Consider the following 16,550-nt stretch of genomic DNA (forward strand, 5'->3'; position numbering starts at 1 on the left):
ATCTATCTATATATATATATCTCTATCTATCTATATATATATATATATATATATATATATATATATATATATATATATATATAATATATACCAGCTTGGCAGCGGAGAAGTAGTGTGTTAAAGAAGAAAAGAGAAAGAAAAGGAAACATTTTGAAAATAACGTAACATGATTGTCAATGTAATTGTTTTGTCACTGTTATGAGTGTCGCTGTGATATATATATATATATAGCAAAATACCCAGCTTCACAGCGATGTCATGTGTTAAAGAAGTTATGAAAAGAAAAGGAAACATTTTAAAAATAATGTAACATGATTGTCAAAGTAATTGTTTTGTGTATTTGGAGGCAGCGTCACGAAGTTGTTTTCGGCAGCTGCATCAGAAAATGTACCACGATGTCTGACACGCCTCCTTTTTACTGTTTTCTCACAGCTTGGATTGCTGCTGTCATATACACACATACATACATACATACATACATACATACATATATATATATATCTACATATCTATATACATATCTACATATATATATATATATAATATATATATATATATACACACATACATACCTATCTACATCATATATACACACATACATACACACACACACACAAATTATATATATGTGTGTGTATGTATGTATGTGTGTGTGTGTGTGTGTGTGTGTATGTATATATATATATACACATACATATACTTGTGTGTATGTTTGTATGTGTCTATATGTGTGTGTATAGGTTTGGTCACTGAGTGCAAGGGAAAAATAATAAATTATAGTCTATAAGTTATTAAACAGTAAAACATTAACGTTTTAAGAAGTACAGGTACATTGAAATTACATTTTCTATGTGAGCGTTCAAATTTGTGCCTCTGGTAATGTGCCTTACCGGCATTTAAAGAAAATTAGTTTTGTGTCCTCTGCAGTGTTAAGAGAAAGGCTTTGGTTTGGGATAAAAGGAAAAAGGTGTAAAGAAAGGAAAGTTGCCTTTTTCTTTTATATAGTATAGAGATGTGTTCGCTGGCGTTATGATCGCCTTTTGGGGACAGTCGCGGTGGGTCTTGTGTAGACTGGTGAGGCGTCCCGCCATTAATCGGCTGTGATGGCACTGTCAGTCCTGCACTCGTGTGCGTGTCTTCATAATTCGAGGTGAGGACCTGATAATCGTATCGTGCAAAAGAAAGTGTGAATCGCCTTAATATTATTTTGCCGTGGTGTAGAAAAGGGGTCCGTGTTTGCACTTGTCTGGGCTATAGCGCGGGGAGGATGAAAAAATTAAAAGTGCTCACTTTGACTTAAGGCAGAAGCGCAGTCAGCGTCTCAAAGGCGGCACAGCTATGCGGCGCTGGCTGCTCGACTTTTGCTGGGCAGGAGACCCCAGTTTGCAGACACGTTCATGATATCAAAAGTCTCAGCGCTCTTTGGAGGTCATTCATATATATATATATATATATAGCAAAATACCAGCGCTACAGCGGAGAAGTAGTGTGTTAAAGAAGTAATGAAAAGAAAAGGAAACATTTTAATAATAGCGTAACATGATTGACATTGTCATGAGTGTTGCTGTCATATATATGCCTGCCTAAATAAGTCACCCTCGCTTTGCTCTTACTTTTTACCGTTCATTTAATCATGGCTAGTGGCGGAAAAATTATAAAATGGAAGGAGGATGGCTTTACCAAAGCAATTATTGATGGCGAATCGATTATTCATAAAGCTTGAATTGGTGATCTGTTTTTCTGTGTTAACCTCATATTTTTCATACTTCTTCTCAAACTAAGGTGGTGCGAGGGTAAAATGAATCGGGATGCTGATCAATGTAATCCGTGTACCAGGAAATCATGCATTGACAAAAGCTCCCTTTGCTTGTAATGCAAAGTGTGATTAAATGCATTATTTTTAGCGTTATGGAGCACATGCATGAAGCTTCTCAGCTGTGCTTGTGCTAAGAAAAGGAAAGATTTTAAAAATAACGTAACACGATTGTCAATGTGACCTTTTGTAAGTAGTGCCTGGAGGATTCAGTGTGTAGAAACTCTAGAGACAGCGTGTGTATTAACTTGTGGATTTTTCTGTGAGTATTTGGTGGCAGTCTGGCGAAGTTGCTTCAAGACAGCGTTAGCTGCGGAGCTCAGCTCAGAGCAAAATGAGGTGGGGGGGGAGATGATGGCGTGACTCCCCACCCGCCTTAACTGTCAATCCCCACAAACACAGTCTCGAATTTGCATAAGCACACCCCTTCACCTACAATTTTAACTTAGTTACAAAGTGATCAAAACTCTCGTTTATATCCTCGTCCTCTCATTAAACTTGTATCCCGCATTACCTGTGGGCATGTGAAGCGCCAGCGGTAGCCTGTCTATGAACTTAATTTAAAGTTTAGGTTTACACCTTGCTTTCTTTCCGAGCTGGCAACACTCATGAATATGGTAGTATATGTCACTTTCGCTCACTTCTTATTGTTTCGCTGCCTTCTCAATTATAAAATGCATGTTTTCTTAAGCGCTTTTTGGAGGTCTTCCTGGTTTTCTACGCATTGCTTTGACAGTCAGTTCACGTGATTACGTGGGAGGCGTGATGATGTCACACAAACTCCGCCCCCGTCATTCCAGCTCAACTCCATTACAGTTAATGGAGAAAATACCTTCCAGTTATGACCATTAGGCATAGAATTTAGAAATGAAACCTGTCCAACTTTTGTAAGTAAGCTGTAAGGAATGAGCCTGCCAAATTTCAGCCTTCTACCTACACGGGAAGTTGGAGAATTAGTGATGAGTGAGTGAGTGAGTGAATGAGTAAGTGAGTGACTCACTCACTCACTCACTGACTCACTCACTGACTCATCACTAATTCTCCAACTTCCCGTGTGGGTGGAAGGCTAAAATTTGGCAGGTTCATTCCTTACAGCTTCCTTACAAAAGTTGGGCAGGTTTTATATCGAAATTCTACGCGTAATGGTCATAACTGGAAGCAGTTTTCTCCATTTACTGTAATGGAGATGAGCTTCAACGCCGATGGGGGCGGAGTTTCGTGTGACATCATCACGCCTCCCACGTAATCACGCGGTACATAGAAAACCAGGAAGACCTCAAAAAGCGCTTTAAGAAAACATGCATTATATAATTGAGAAGGCAGCTAAACAATAAGAAGCGAGCGAGTGACATATACAACCATATTCATGAGTTCTGCTACTTCGGAAACAAAGCACGATGTAAACCTACACTTTAAATTAAGTTCATAGACAGGCTGCCGCTGGCGTTTGTAATTTAGTGCCTGCCCATATAAGGCCGTCCGTCAGCGGCAATCCAATAGCAAACTGCCACGGGTAAATATTCACGGGTGAAGGACTGTGCTTATGGAGAGGAAGATGAGATGGTCAGGGTGGTGTTTGACACAAACTCAGCTTAAACTGCGAGAGAAGTTTTAAGTGCCAGGACTAAGGTAACATTAAATAAAGCTATGGACATAGCACGAGATGGCACCAGCACAGCTGGGAACCTTCGATGCAAGTACACCGAGTGGCTCACGGAACTGGCGCAGTGCACAGATAAAAAGCAGCAGTTCCAAAGAGCGCTGAACAAAAACCGAATTACACAATTGAAAAGGCAGCAAAAAATATGAAGCGTCTGATAAGCATATTCATAAATGCAGCTACTGTGGAAACAAAGCACACGGTGGAAAAGTCAATGTCCCGCTAAAGGAAGACAGTGTAAAAAACCCGTGCATGCAGTGTGTCAGGTCTCAGATAAAGAAGAAGACGAGCTGTTTATTGATGCAGTAAGAAACGAATCGATGAATGAAACCTGTCATCTTTACAACGATTGACAAACACGGAATGTAACTTGAACACAACACATCCTACAAATACGAACCTGATTGAAAGAAATAATGATAATCAAATCCTTGATGACAGCAACACTCAGTAACACTCACAAAACAAATACTGTATATTGACACTCATAGATAGATATGAGAACAACACTCATATCAATGACAAAACAATTACATTAACAACCATGTTACGTTATTTTTAAAATGTTCCCTTTTCTTTTTCTACCTTTTTTAACACACTACTTCTCGCTGCGATACGCGGTATATATATATGTATATATATATATCCCGCCTACATACTCGAATAATGGATACTTTATTCGCCATCAATGATTGTTTTGGTAAAGCCATACTCAGTGTATTCATTAGATGAACGGTAAAAAGTAAGAGCGAGGGGAGGATGACTCATTGAGGCATGCAGGCTGTAGTCTTGCGTCAACTCTATCTGAATTGCGCGATCACATTTGAAAAAATATATCTTTTCAAGTTCTATTTAGTCCATATGTGTCAAACTCAAGGGCCGTGGGCCACATCCGCCCGGCGTAATTATATCCGCGCGAGATCATTTTATATACTGTATTATTGTTATTAAAGTCCGGGTATATGAAGCGCTGGTAACACAATAAACTACAGATCCCATAATGCAGCGCTTCAGCTGCCTTGCCGAACACTTACCGCTTACTAGAGTTATTGCGCACTGAGTTTGCACGCCGCTTTGGTGACTTTGAAGAACAAAAAAAGTCCGTCTACATGCGGCTCGAACCTTGTGCATGTTTGGTAGCACATATCTGTGTGAGAAGCTCTTCTCAGTGATAAAGACTAACAAAACAGCACACAGGAGTCGCCTCACTGATGAGCACCTGCAATCCATCTTGAGAATCTCCACAACACAGAACCTCACACCAAACAGAAACGAACTTGTTGCCAAAAAAAGATGCCAGGTGTCCAGCTCTAAAATGACATATGAGCAAAGACAACTGAATGATTTGATTTGTTATTGCACGTAAGAGCGGGAGTCAACCGTTTTAACAAACAGCGTATAGATATGTATGTATATGTATATATATATGTTTATATATGTGTGTGTGTATGTATGTATATATATATATATATATATGTGTATTTGTGTGTATATATGTGTGTGTATATATGTGTGTGTATATATGTAGATATATATGTATGTATATATGTGGATATGTATAGATATGTATATATATATATATGTTTATGTGTGTGTGTGTAAATAAATATATATATATATATATATATATATATATATGACAACAACACTCATCACTCACAACAGTGACAAAACAATTACATTGACAATCAGGTTACGTTATTTTCAAAATGTTTCCTTTTTTTCATTGCTTCTTTAACACACTACTTCTCCGCGCTTGGTATTTTGCTAGTATATATATATATATATATATATATATATATATATATATATATATATCTATATCTATATCTATATATATATATATCTATATATCTATATATATATATATCTATATATCTATATATCTATATATCTATATATCTATATCTATATATCTATATATCTATATCTATATATATATATCTATATATCTATATATCTATCTATATGTGAATAAACACATACTATGTGTTAATGTTCAACAGAAATGTATGAAAGCAAGCATATCAGTTTAAATGTACAGTAACAGAGTAATACAATGATCTATGTACTTTGTCTTGAGTTCTGCAAAATGAAGAAAAAATATATATGTCAGGGAAATCAAGTTAGCAGAAGAGATGGACAGTTGATATTTCAGCAGAGGGAAAATGAAAACCTTCTAATAGCAATTTTCCTGAAGAAAATAAGCCTGTTGGAGGACCATATTTCTTTGGAATAGTATTTGTTTGTCATCTTGTTGTGTTAGGACCTGCTCTCTTCCTTTGTGAGCAAAAACTTTCAGGCATATTACCCTGTGAGCACTACTTGCTATTATGCTATATAATTATCTGTTCTTGTGTAATAATCTGTACTTTTTGTGCATTGCACAGCACACCTGAAAATATATTTTCTAGCATGTTCAATTAAACTGTTAGGAAAAAAGTGTATTCTTTTATTCAATGATGTAGCTAAACGGATATGTTGTACATAACTGAAAATTTATAAAACAATTATCATTACATACCTTACTCAATAGCGCATATATAAAATATCATTCAAAGCTGATTTAAAATTGGTTTGAATTACAACTCTTTATTGGCATCAGAGTCTAATAGTGGAGTTCACTGTCTCGTCACAATCTGGAGTTTCAGAAATGAATACTGCACACAAAACACATTTATTTATTTTTCTTTGTTACACCTAATGCTTCCATCAATTTGTAATCAAATTAATCTAATCCATCAGTATCCAATATGGAAACATTAAGTGCAAGGCAAAAATCAAATCAAGATACAGAAAAGATAGTGGTAAAATATCAAAAACAATACAATTATTACATCTTGCCTGAAGGCCGAAAGCTTTCGTATTATAATCTTTTTTGGATAGCCAATAAAAGGTGTAATTTTGCTTGACTTCTCGTTAAAAACAACACAAGAAAATGCTGCACCATCAATCAAAAGCTTTTGTTCACCTTCACAAAAGCTTGAAACACAGAACAAGGATGAGAAAATTTTCAGGTTTAACTGCGTTTTAACTGAGTGTGACGATTTTGTTTTTCCAAGATATTGCAGTTGTTACAAATTGTTACACAGAAAACACAGGAACTTTGCTTTCCTGTTGTTCACTTTCAAAAAGCTTTGAAGAATTCCCTCTCGTTTCAAAGAAAACAAGGGGTGGGAAGTAAAAGTAGGGAAAAGAGTAAGGGAGGATTGTAGTAGATTACATATCTAGGGCAAAGGAGTGAGGATGAAAACAATTGAAGAGATGGACAGGTGGTGAAGAGAAATTAAGACAGGAGTACAAGGTTTTAGTCATTGTAGCAGGGAAAACCAACAATGATAATACAATACAATTTTTTTATTTTTGTATAGCTCAAAGTCACACAAGGAGTGCTGCAGTGGGCTTTAACAGGCCCTGTCTTTTGACAACCCCCCAGCCTTGACTCTCTAAGAAGATAAAAAAAAAAACTCCCAAAAAAACCCTTGTAGGGGGGGAAAAATGCATGAAACCTTGGGAAATGCAGTTCTGAGAGAAAGACTCCTTTCCAGGTAGTTTGGGTGTGCAGTGGGTGTCAAAAAAGGGGGAAAATACAATACAGTACACAGAACGGATCACAGTAATCCTCAATATGGTACAATAGTAATACAAGTACAAAGCAACGTGCAAGAGAAGATGATATCACATAATGTGATTTGTTCAGAGTCCTTGAGAACTTGGCCATCAAGCTGCCTCCCCACTACTGGCCACTCCACAGCTGAGTCAGTGCTGGGCCAGCCAATCTGATGAAAGGACCCTTATACCCGACGATTCCAGTGCTCTTCTGTCAGAGATCACTTTTCCTTAGGCAGGCAAACAACTTGGCAGTAGGGGACATTTAAATACTGAGAAGGGAAATAGAATAGGTGAAGCGTTATTTGTCAAGCCAGTAGCAAAGCTAGTAGAGCTGGTTTGTCATGGTGGTGCAGAATGACACCCGGAGGTCCTTTCCTTTAAAGCTGGTGAGATGTTGCAACGAACACTAAATGTTTCAGCTCTTATTGATGGAAATGTCCCTCTCCAGCTATTCCTTACATCTGCCTTTCACATCTTTTACTGCTTTATTGAAGAGTTGTTTTGCACTATAATATACCTCCTTGTTCCCAGACCTGTAGCCTTGGTCCATTTCTGATGTTCTCTACTTGGTGAACCATGGTATGGTGTCTTATTGTGCATCACAGTAGATATTTTTGAAAGTCACACATTTGTAGAAGGATATGTAGGATATTACATTATCTACGTATTTGTCCATATAACTACATCCACCTTTTATTGCATCAGAGTCAATGGAAACCAAAGCCGTGCCTCAACATTTCAACATCCTCTGACATCCTAATGCCAGAAAGAGTTTTTTTGAGGAGCTTTGCATGTTTCAGTTTCTACTTATATGATAATAATTATCACAGCATTATCATAGCATGGGGTGCTAAGAGGAAAATGATGGTATTTAGGTAGGTCATATGTCATGGTGTTATGGTTTACATCCCACATCAGAAAAATGACAGCGAATTCTGAGCTTTTATTTAAAGGAGATTTAGGTAGAGCTGTTGTGAGCCACGCAGGTAAAGCTGAATAAAACAGGTGGACCTACTCCAACATAGATGAGTGTTAACTGATAATTTTATTAAATACTGCAATAGTGAAATCAAGCCATTATTATAATGGAGTGTTATATGATTTAATTTTTTTATCATTTATAATGTTTGTGCCTTTCAGTGCTATTGTGAAAGCGGATTGTAGATATTATTATTTATACTGGCTTTTTAATTGAAAATGCATATTTGTCTTTGTTTTCTGTTGTGTCAAAAGTCAGTAACCCAATTACCTGTTTTATATCATGAAAGCAGTTTTAGTTTTATTCAAACTTGAAAAGTGGATGTCATTGTAAATAGATCCTATTTAGGGGGTTGTCAAAGATTAATGGTGGAACTTTAGGCATGTTTTTTGGTGGCTTCATTTTTCATATTTAACAAAAAAAATGTAAGCCTCTAATCAATAGATTCCTGTGCAGGATTTAAGAGCTCAGTGAGAAGCTTTATGAAGATGGGTTTAACTTGCTTGAGCAATAAGAGGTGACCTGTGACATGCTTGCAATGAAAAGAATTTCCTAGACAGAACTAGAGATGCTCAGATCAATCAGACGATTTTCACTTTAAAAGACTCAATTAGTGGTTAGTACATTTACACAAAATCACAAAAACTGATCTTTACAACTACTGCTTTTCTAAGCTTTACGTTAAATTATTTGCAGCGCTCCTTTACACAAGAAACTTCCTGTAGTTTAAACATAGCAGCAAATCAAGGTGATTGGAATATTAGCCTTTTCGTTAGAGTAATAAACACAGAAAAGGGAATTAGAAATTCATCTAGTGTAGTTAGACAAATGGCAAGAAAAGCTACTTTTAATGAATTTTAGACCTTTTTCATTTGTTCTTTAATTAAAATGGGACACTATTTGACTTTGTTTGGATGTGAGCTTGTGTTAAGTAAAATAGTTTACGTTTTTAATTGGAAAAGGGAAAGATGAAGAATTTGAAATGACTGCTTAGTAAACAACAGGCTTATTAGCATAACAGCAAAATGTGTCTTTTACTAGTAGACTTGTTAGTCTTGTGTGTTCTTGATAAACATCTTAAGAACATTTGATACATTTTCAGGTTTTTTTTTTTTAAAGATTTGTACTGTTTATTATTTTTGCATGTCATACAGTATAAATTTGGGTAAGAAACGAGTACTGTATAATTAAAATGGCAATCCATTACACCTTAAGAATTAAAAGTGTCTAGCAGGTACACTGAAAGAAAAACACCTGTAAATATATAATTTAACAGCAAAAAAACTAAGTAAGGGCATGTGTATTTACATTTAAGCAGTGTTTAATTGCCAGTATCAATTAATTGTGTGTGTTTATATACCAATAGAGTATATACATTCATACCAATTTAGTTCTTCTGTTTTAAACTATATGCAAAGCCTGATTATTTTTTATTGTAGGCCATGTAAAGGGTACATTAAATACACAGGTTTTTTGTTTGTTTGTTTTCTTTCCCCAGACACTCTTGATGGATGAAACTCGGTTTCAGGAAATGCAGTTACAGCTTGACCAGCTGACATTAATTGTGGCCATCCTTCTGATTACTTATAACATAGCTGGTACAGAACTATCTGGCTTGCCAGGGTTTGCTGAAAAACTAAAAGAGATCCTGAAAGTGCTGCTGACAGGGATGCACATGCCGTAAGTGATAAACTGCAATTGTTTTGTATTAAATGTTTAAAAAGATAATATTAATAATGGGGCGGCACGGTGGCGCAGTGGGTAGTGCTGCGGGTTTGCTTCCCAGATCCTCCCCGTATGGAGTTTGTATGTTCTCCCCGTGTCTGCATGGGTTTCCTCCGGGTACTCCGGTTTCCTCCCACCGTCCAAAGACATGTAGGTTAGGTGCACTGTCAATTCTAAATTGTCCCTAGTGTGTGTGTGTGTGTGTGTACCCTGCAGTGGGCTGACGGCCTGCCCAGGGTTTGTTTCCTGCCTTGCGCCCTGTGTTGGCTGGGATTGGCTCCAGCAGATAGGATATAGCGGGTTGGATAATGGATGGATGGGTATTAATAATGTGGAAGGGATATTTGCTAACTGCTTCATTTGCAAACATCTTGAATATTGACAAATCATTACTGAACTCTATAATAAGTACATAATTATGATAGACACTATTCTCTTCAATGAAACTATTTTAAGAACTGTGTAGTTTTTGGCAATTTTTCTTTTTGTTAATATTTAACTTCCTCAAATCCACCTAATCAATTCAAGGTCACAGGGACTGGAGCCTTTCTGGTCAGCTTAAGTTCCAATGCTGGAACCCACCCTAGACAGCACACCATTCTATTGAGCCCACTTACACAGGCCCAGCTACGTTTGACCAGATCTGCTACCATATGATGTAAATTATTAGCACAAACAGTGGAACATAAATGAACAATAAATGATGTTCATCTATGCAAGCAAGTCTAATAATTAGTAGAAGACCTGCATTTATATGAAAAAAATAATTGTTTGAGATTTCTACTCTGTCTGCATGTCCTGTGATGTAAATTTTTACTGTTTCTAAAACATTTTTCTGTCCTTGTTATTGATTTATGTATTGTAGTAGTCATTGTGTGTTATTTTAGTGGTACAAGAATTGTGATTTTATGTCTGATTGTAATCTGCAAATTGAGAGAAGATACGTTATTTAAATGTGCTTTCTGACTTCAAAGAGCTACACTGCCTGAAAGTGTCAGTCAATGATTCAGATCAAGATAGCGGTAGCAAAATTTATGATATTAATTATTAAAATGCTGAAATCCCTTTTAAAGATCTACCAAAACAATTAAGAAATGCAGTTTTATATCCATCTTATTTTCGTAACCTGCTTAGTCTAATTTATGATGGCAGAATGTCAGGGCTGAGGCCATTCCTAGCAGCATCTACCACAAAGTAGGAACCATACAAAACACCTACATTATGTAAGATTTGTGCTGGGTATATTTTTATTTTTTTAACTTCAGTGAATTCCTTGCATACTGTTATTTATCATTTGAAGTCCCCTTCTAAGCCTTGTCTAATATAAGGCTGTGGTGTTATCCTTTCTGAATTCACCCACAACCATAGATTAGAGCTGCTTTTTCATTTTCAAATTCCAAGCTGAAATGATCAGAGCAGAATGTCTTTCACGTGTCCGTCATCTTTTCCATTTAGTTTGATTAGTTTACTTTGGATTCTGTCATCTGTACTACTTTCAATTTTAATTGTTTGCTTTCAGTTTGCCAGGTTTCACACCAGTTTTCCCTTGGTCATATGTGTAGTGCAGACACACCAAAAATGCAGCCTTTGCCAAGGTTTTTGATTATTGCAATGAAGAAAAATGTATATGTAAATCCTTTACTTTTAATTAAAATGTATTTAATACACAATATTTAATACAATGCAGATGTCCACCAATTGCAAACCAACATCAGTTAAAACAATCAGTTTTAATAAATATTAACATTTTTTGTTACATGGTGTGGGTATGCAAATTTATTTGTAGTGGTTTTGTGAAAATTAAACAATAACTTCATAAATTAATTTAAAAAAGGGAGGCAAACTGCAGCACAAGATGCTATCATTAAAATAACAACTTGCAGACTTTTGTATTATCAGGGAAATTAAAGCACATGTATTAACTTGATACATCTGTGAGGCCTTCCCGAGTCTAGCAGGTGACCATAGTGTTACATTGTATGTATCTTAACATTAGAAACATTTTAATGAGAGCAGCCCATCAAGCTCACTCATTCTATTCACCTAGGTTGTCCAAAATAACATCAAATCAAGATTTAATGGTCCCTAAAGTGTTAACCTATTGAATAAATTACCAAGCAATGTGGTGATTTAGTTCTTTGCTAAAAGAAAAACCTAACACTTGTGTACCTGTGTTCTGGCTGATGACTTTTTTTAAACTAAAAACTGGAAATAATGGAAGTATTTCACTTCATAATTTTAAACATGTCAACTCTTAATCTCCATCTACAAGGTTTAGTCCCAGGATCAACCTAGTCACTCTTTTCTGGGCGTTCTCTAGTGATGTCTTTTTTGTAATATGGAGACCAAAATTGAACGCAGAACTCTAGGTGAGGCCTCACAAGTCTGTTATATAACTTGAGTATAATCTCCCTTCACTTTTACTTTGCACGTGATATATAACCTAACATCCTATTAACTTTCTTAAATAGTACACTGTCTGGATTAGGGCTGACAGTTCGAACATTGGTATCTGAATATAATTTGAGTTTATTTTAATAGTCGTCTTAATCAGGTGAGAAAGCTGACATTCGACTGTAAAAGAACAGTTGTTTGTTTTACAAAATTAAGTAAAATTATTCATAGAGTCACTTTCAGGAGCCAGAGATCGGTCTGCCAAGGCACTTGCCCTCGACTGCCACCCAATCCATAAAGTACTGGTGGGCCCATTGAGGACAGACCCATGCTGCATCTGTGCCTGGCTGGGTCCCATGATTAAAGGCCTGACCTCCAGGTGGTTGCTGATGAGTGCCCCCCACACACGGTCTGGCTCCATGGCAGCACCCTAGTTTCCATTTTCCAGACAAGGTCACTGAGTCCTTGTTCATCTTTCCCATAATTGGCCATGTGAATCGCATTTTATCCTGTCCCTCACCTAGAACCAATTTGCCTTGGTTGACCCTACTAGGGACAATGCCTCAGACAAAACAGCTGCTAGGAACACTGGGACACACAAACTCCTCCACCACGATAAGGTAGAGATTTGTGGATTTAGTCCTCAAAAAAAATGTCTTTTCCATTCTGAGCAAGGCCGGGGAACTTGAATGTGTAGCTGCACAGAGCTGCAGACGTAAGGTCATTGGTGCCTATTGCGGTGGGAATCCCCTAACCCTGCAGAGACGCCATCAGACTGAAGAAGGGAGCCTTGGTTACATTTGGTAAGGCCATAGAAAATTACTTTCATTTGCCCCCAAAGTGATTCTGGCAATCTGTCAGCTGACTTAGACTGTTCATTTTGGTGTCCCCAGGATTGCATCTGTCCTCATTGCAATTGATGTGGTCTAGCTGGCTTCATCAGGCTGTGACCTTAGAGACACCTTTCGGGAGGGTTGCAGCCAAGTATGAGCGGCTGGGATGAGGATCAGCACCTCCCAAGTCTGTGGTCATAGTTCTCATGCGGGATCATGTGGCAGAAAACAATGTCTGCGCCTGTAAACCATTTTCTGTACATTTTTGTAGAGCAAAAGGAGGTTTGACAGATTCCTAGCTGGTCCGTTTGCCACATCATTTCTAATATAATTAAAAATTATGCCTTTTAAATACCTACATATTTTCATTATAAGTGTTGATAATAAGGTTAATTCACTATTTTTTTTTTGTTTTGTTTTGTTAAAGCCGTTTCAATGTGAGGGAGGCATTGGTTACCTCTGCTGAAAAGATTTGCTTGGAGGTTAACACTTGCTTGAGCCAGCATGGATTTTCACATTTATCTCCTGATCGAGAAGCAGCACTTAAAGGGCAAATTGAGGCTTTGATGAAGACAGACAATTCCATACATAAACTCATAGGTAATATTTTGTTAATGTTTTGTTAAAATTACTTGCAAGTTCCTCTGTGATTATTCAAAAGAGTGAAAAAATGGTTAATAACGCAGTTAACATGAATATCCTTTTGTATCCCCAGGATCACGCATTCAGAGCTTCCTAAAATGTTACATTGAAGCCAGCTGCCAGAAGTCCAGTCCTGCTTTTCCAGGGGGCCTTGAACCAGTTCGGATGGAATTAGTTGAAATAGCTGTCAAATTCAGTCGACTGGTCAACTACAATAAGATGGTATTTAGTCCATACTATGATAGAATTCTCAGCGTCCTCATGAAAAGCAAACACCCACTTTTCTCACTAAGAAAATCTGTGGAGTAAAGTGAAAATTTTAGTGTATCTTAGATTATTCTTCGTTGAAAGAATTAAATTAATCAAAATTCTTTTGTTTAACATTGCACTTTCCAAAGCAACTTATTTATATTTTGGAAAACGCATTTTAAAGAGTTAAAATTAAATGTTTCTATAGGCTTATGGCAGTAATAATGAAAATAGTTCTATGCTGACATCTGCATTTAAAGAAAAGGGAATTAGAGTAAATCTTTAATAATTTAAGGCATGGTCAACTAATTAGTGAACAAAATTGTGACAAGTTTCTATACCCAATGCAAACAGTGCAAAAATATTTGCAAGTTAGATTTTTTTCTTGTTGTAAAGTCAACTTAGTGGCAGTCTTTAGTGTGTGTTTTTGGTAATAACAGTCATGGTGTTCACATCTTTTATTGTGACAGAAATAACACCTTGGAACATCTTTAGTTAGGGCTGCATAAAGGATGTGTGTGGGCTTACTTTTGATTTTGTACTTGGAACACTCCACCCATCCTCTTTCTATAGGGGATACATTATTTCAAATGGTGGAATTCCATTTTAGTAAAATATGAGAATTAATGAAACGTGGACATCTGTGTTCTCAAAGAAGAGTGAACTTTGGCTTTACACAAGTCTTTCTGGAACATAATAAAATATCTTTGGAATAACTATGAAAAGGATCATTGTCACTGTGTTTAGACAGCTGCACTTGGTGGTTGTTCTCTCCAGAAAGTTCACCATGATGAGCAAATGATAGATCTTATTTTCACAGCCTACCCCGTATATGTCATTTCCTGCAAATCTGCATGTTGAGTGCTGTCCACAAGATAGAAATAAAGCTGAATGTCGAGGCTGTGCCTAATAACCAAATTCTGGAATTATGTGAGATATGTATCATAATTTTTTGTTATATGTTCCACAGTAATTTTTTATTTTGATACTGTATTTTGAAAGATTTTGCAAAGACTGTAAAAGAATGTAAGAAATGTGAAGATTAATTATGATAATACTTTTGACATGTCTGTTATGATTTTTATATTTAAAAATACTTCTACCTTAAAAAAACAAACTTTTTTTTATCATTCTATCAATATTAAGTAACTATACAACTATGAAGGTTTGAGTACTTTGCACTTTTAAAACTTAAGAGTGGTCTTAAAAGCTACTGGACATTTTTTTGTATTTTTTTTTTCTAAGAATGAAAGTTTAAATAACCATTTTAGAGAATGCAAGATGTACTGTATTTATAGATAGCAAGGTCTTGAGAATAGCAGGTTGTTGCTCTGCATCAGTAATGAGTATGTTGTTTGAATTTTTTTTCTTACATTTACATGTTTGAGCTTTTATGTTTGGATTAGATATCCTATTTTCATCAAAGTAATAATATTTTTTGGCTAAGTTTCAAAACATAAAGCATTTTATATGTCTGCAGTCTGTCAGATGATAAACGTTACTGACCTGTGGGTATTTCTTTCAGCCTGAAGAAAAACTCATCTGCTCATAGTTAATTTGCGATGCACTTTAAATAATACGACATTTTCATGTTCATTTCAACCACATTTTCAGCAAACTTTAAATGAAAATTTAATGTTAAAATAATTTGCTTAGTGTGTATCCACATGATACCCTTAAGAATTACATTAGATCCAAGAGTTAGTGAAATTTGTCAAACAGATTCTTAATCAAGATGACATAAAGATGTACGTGTCATAACGGAATAGGGGTGTCTTTCCCAAAACCAATGCGTTTTAGTGATTGAGAGGCAATTTTACAAACCAATGTAATGTTTAAACTATTTTTTTGTGCATTTCCACAAAAACCCTCTTAACCCATTATGTCCTAAGGGGTTATTTGGCATTATTGAGCCTAAGTTACATGCCCAGAAATAAACAGCTATTATTCAACTTATGTAATAAAGGAGCTGCAGATGGCTGAGGAGTAGTGAGTACAACTCTCCAAAACTTTAAAAGAAAGTATATGATTAAAAACTTTTGCTTACACCAATATCAACTACATAAAACACAAAAAAGTGATTTATGTCCAAAAAAAACCTGGATTTTACAGTAAACCAAGAAACCAAGACATTTTATGATGCACAACCATGGAATCAAGTTTCTTTTGTGCCCCAATTTGTCAGCTATTATTGTACCAATTTAGATGTCATATTTCATAGTGTGGCAAAGTTTTACTGCTTGGCATAATATTTCCGCCTTTTTGGAAAGATTTAGTCTCTTGCACATAAACTGCCCTTCAAAGCAAATATTCCAGTTGCAGTTACAGTAAACCCTCGTTTATCGTGGTTAATCCATTCCAGACTCTACCGCGATCAATGAATTTCCGTGAAGTAGGATTTTTTATTTATAAATCTAATATTTTCACAGTTAGAGCATAGAAAACCTGTTTACGACCTTCTATGTTTTTTTAACACTATTAGAGCCCTCTAGACATGAAATAACAACCTTTAGTCAAAATTTTAAACTGTGCTCAATGACAAGACAGAGATGACAGTTATTTTTCACAATTAAAAGAATGCAAACATATCTTCCTCTTCAAAGGAGTGTGTGTCAGGAGCAGAGAATGTCCGAGAGAGAGAGA

General features: G+C 36.1%; 1 protein-coding gene across 6 annotated transcripts in view; it reads left to right on the top strand.

The window, feature by feature from the left end:
- tcp11l1 (t-complex 11, testis-specific-like 1) overlaps positions 1-16,305 on the top strand; it is a 48,858-nt gene extending 32,553 nt beyond the window's left edge. For all 6 annotated transcript variants that reach the window (XM_039749727.1, XM_039749719.1, XM_039749701.1 and 3 more), the window contains 3 exons: positions 9,563-9,744; positions 13,444-13,616; positions 13,732-16,305. In XM_039749727.1, coding sequence (XP_039605661.1) covers positions 9,563-9,744; positions 13,444-13,616; positions 13,732-13,967 — 591 coding nt within the window. In that variant the 3' untranslated portion in view covers positions 13,968-16,305. The remainder of the gene's footprint in view (positions 1-9,562; positions 9,745-13,443; positions 13,617-13,731) is intronic.
- Positions 16,306-16,550: the final 245 nt, after the last annotated feature.

Source organism: Polypterus senegalus, chromosome 1 (assembly GCF_016835505.1).
Source record: "Polypterus senegalus isolate Bchr_013 chromosome 1, ASM1683550v1, whole genome shotgun sequence".
Classification (NCBI taxonomy): Eukaryota; Metazoa; Chordata; class Cladistia; order Polypteriformes; family Polypteridae; genus Polypterus; species Polypterus senegalus.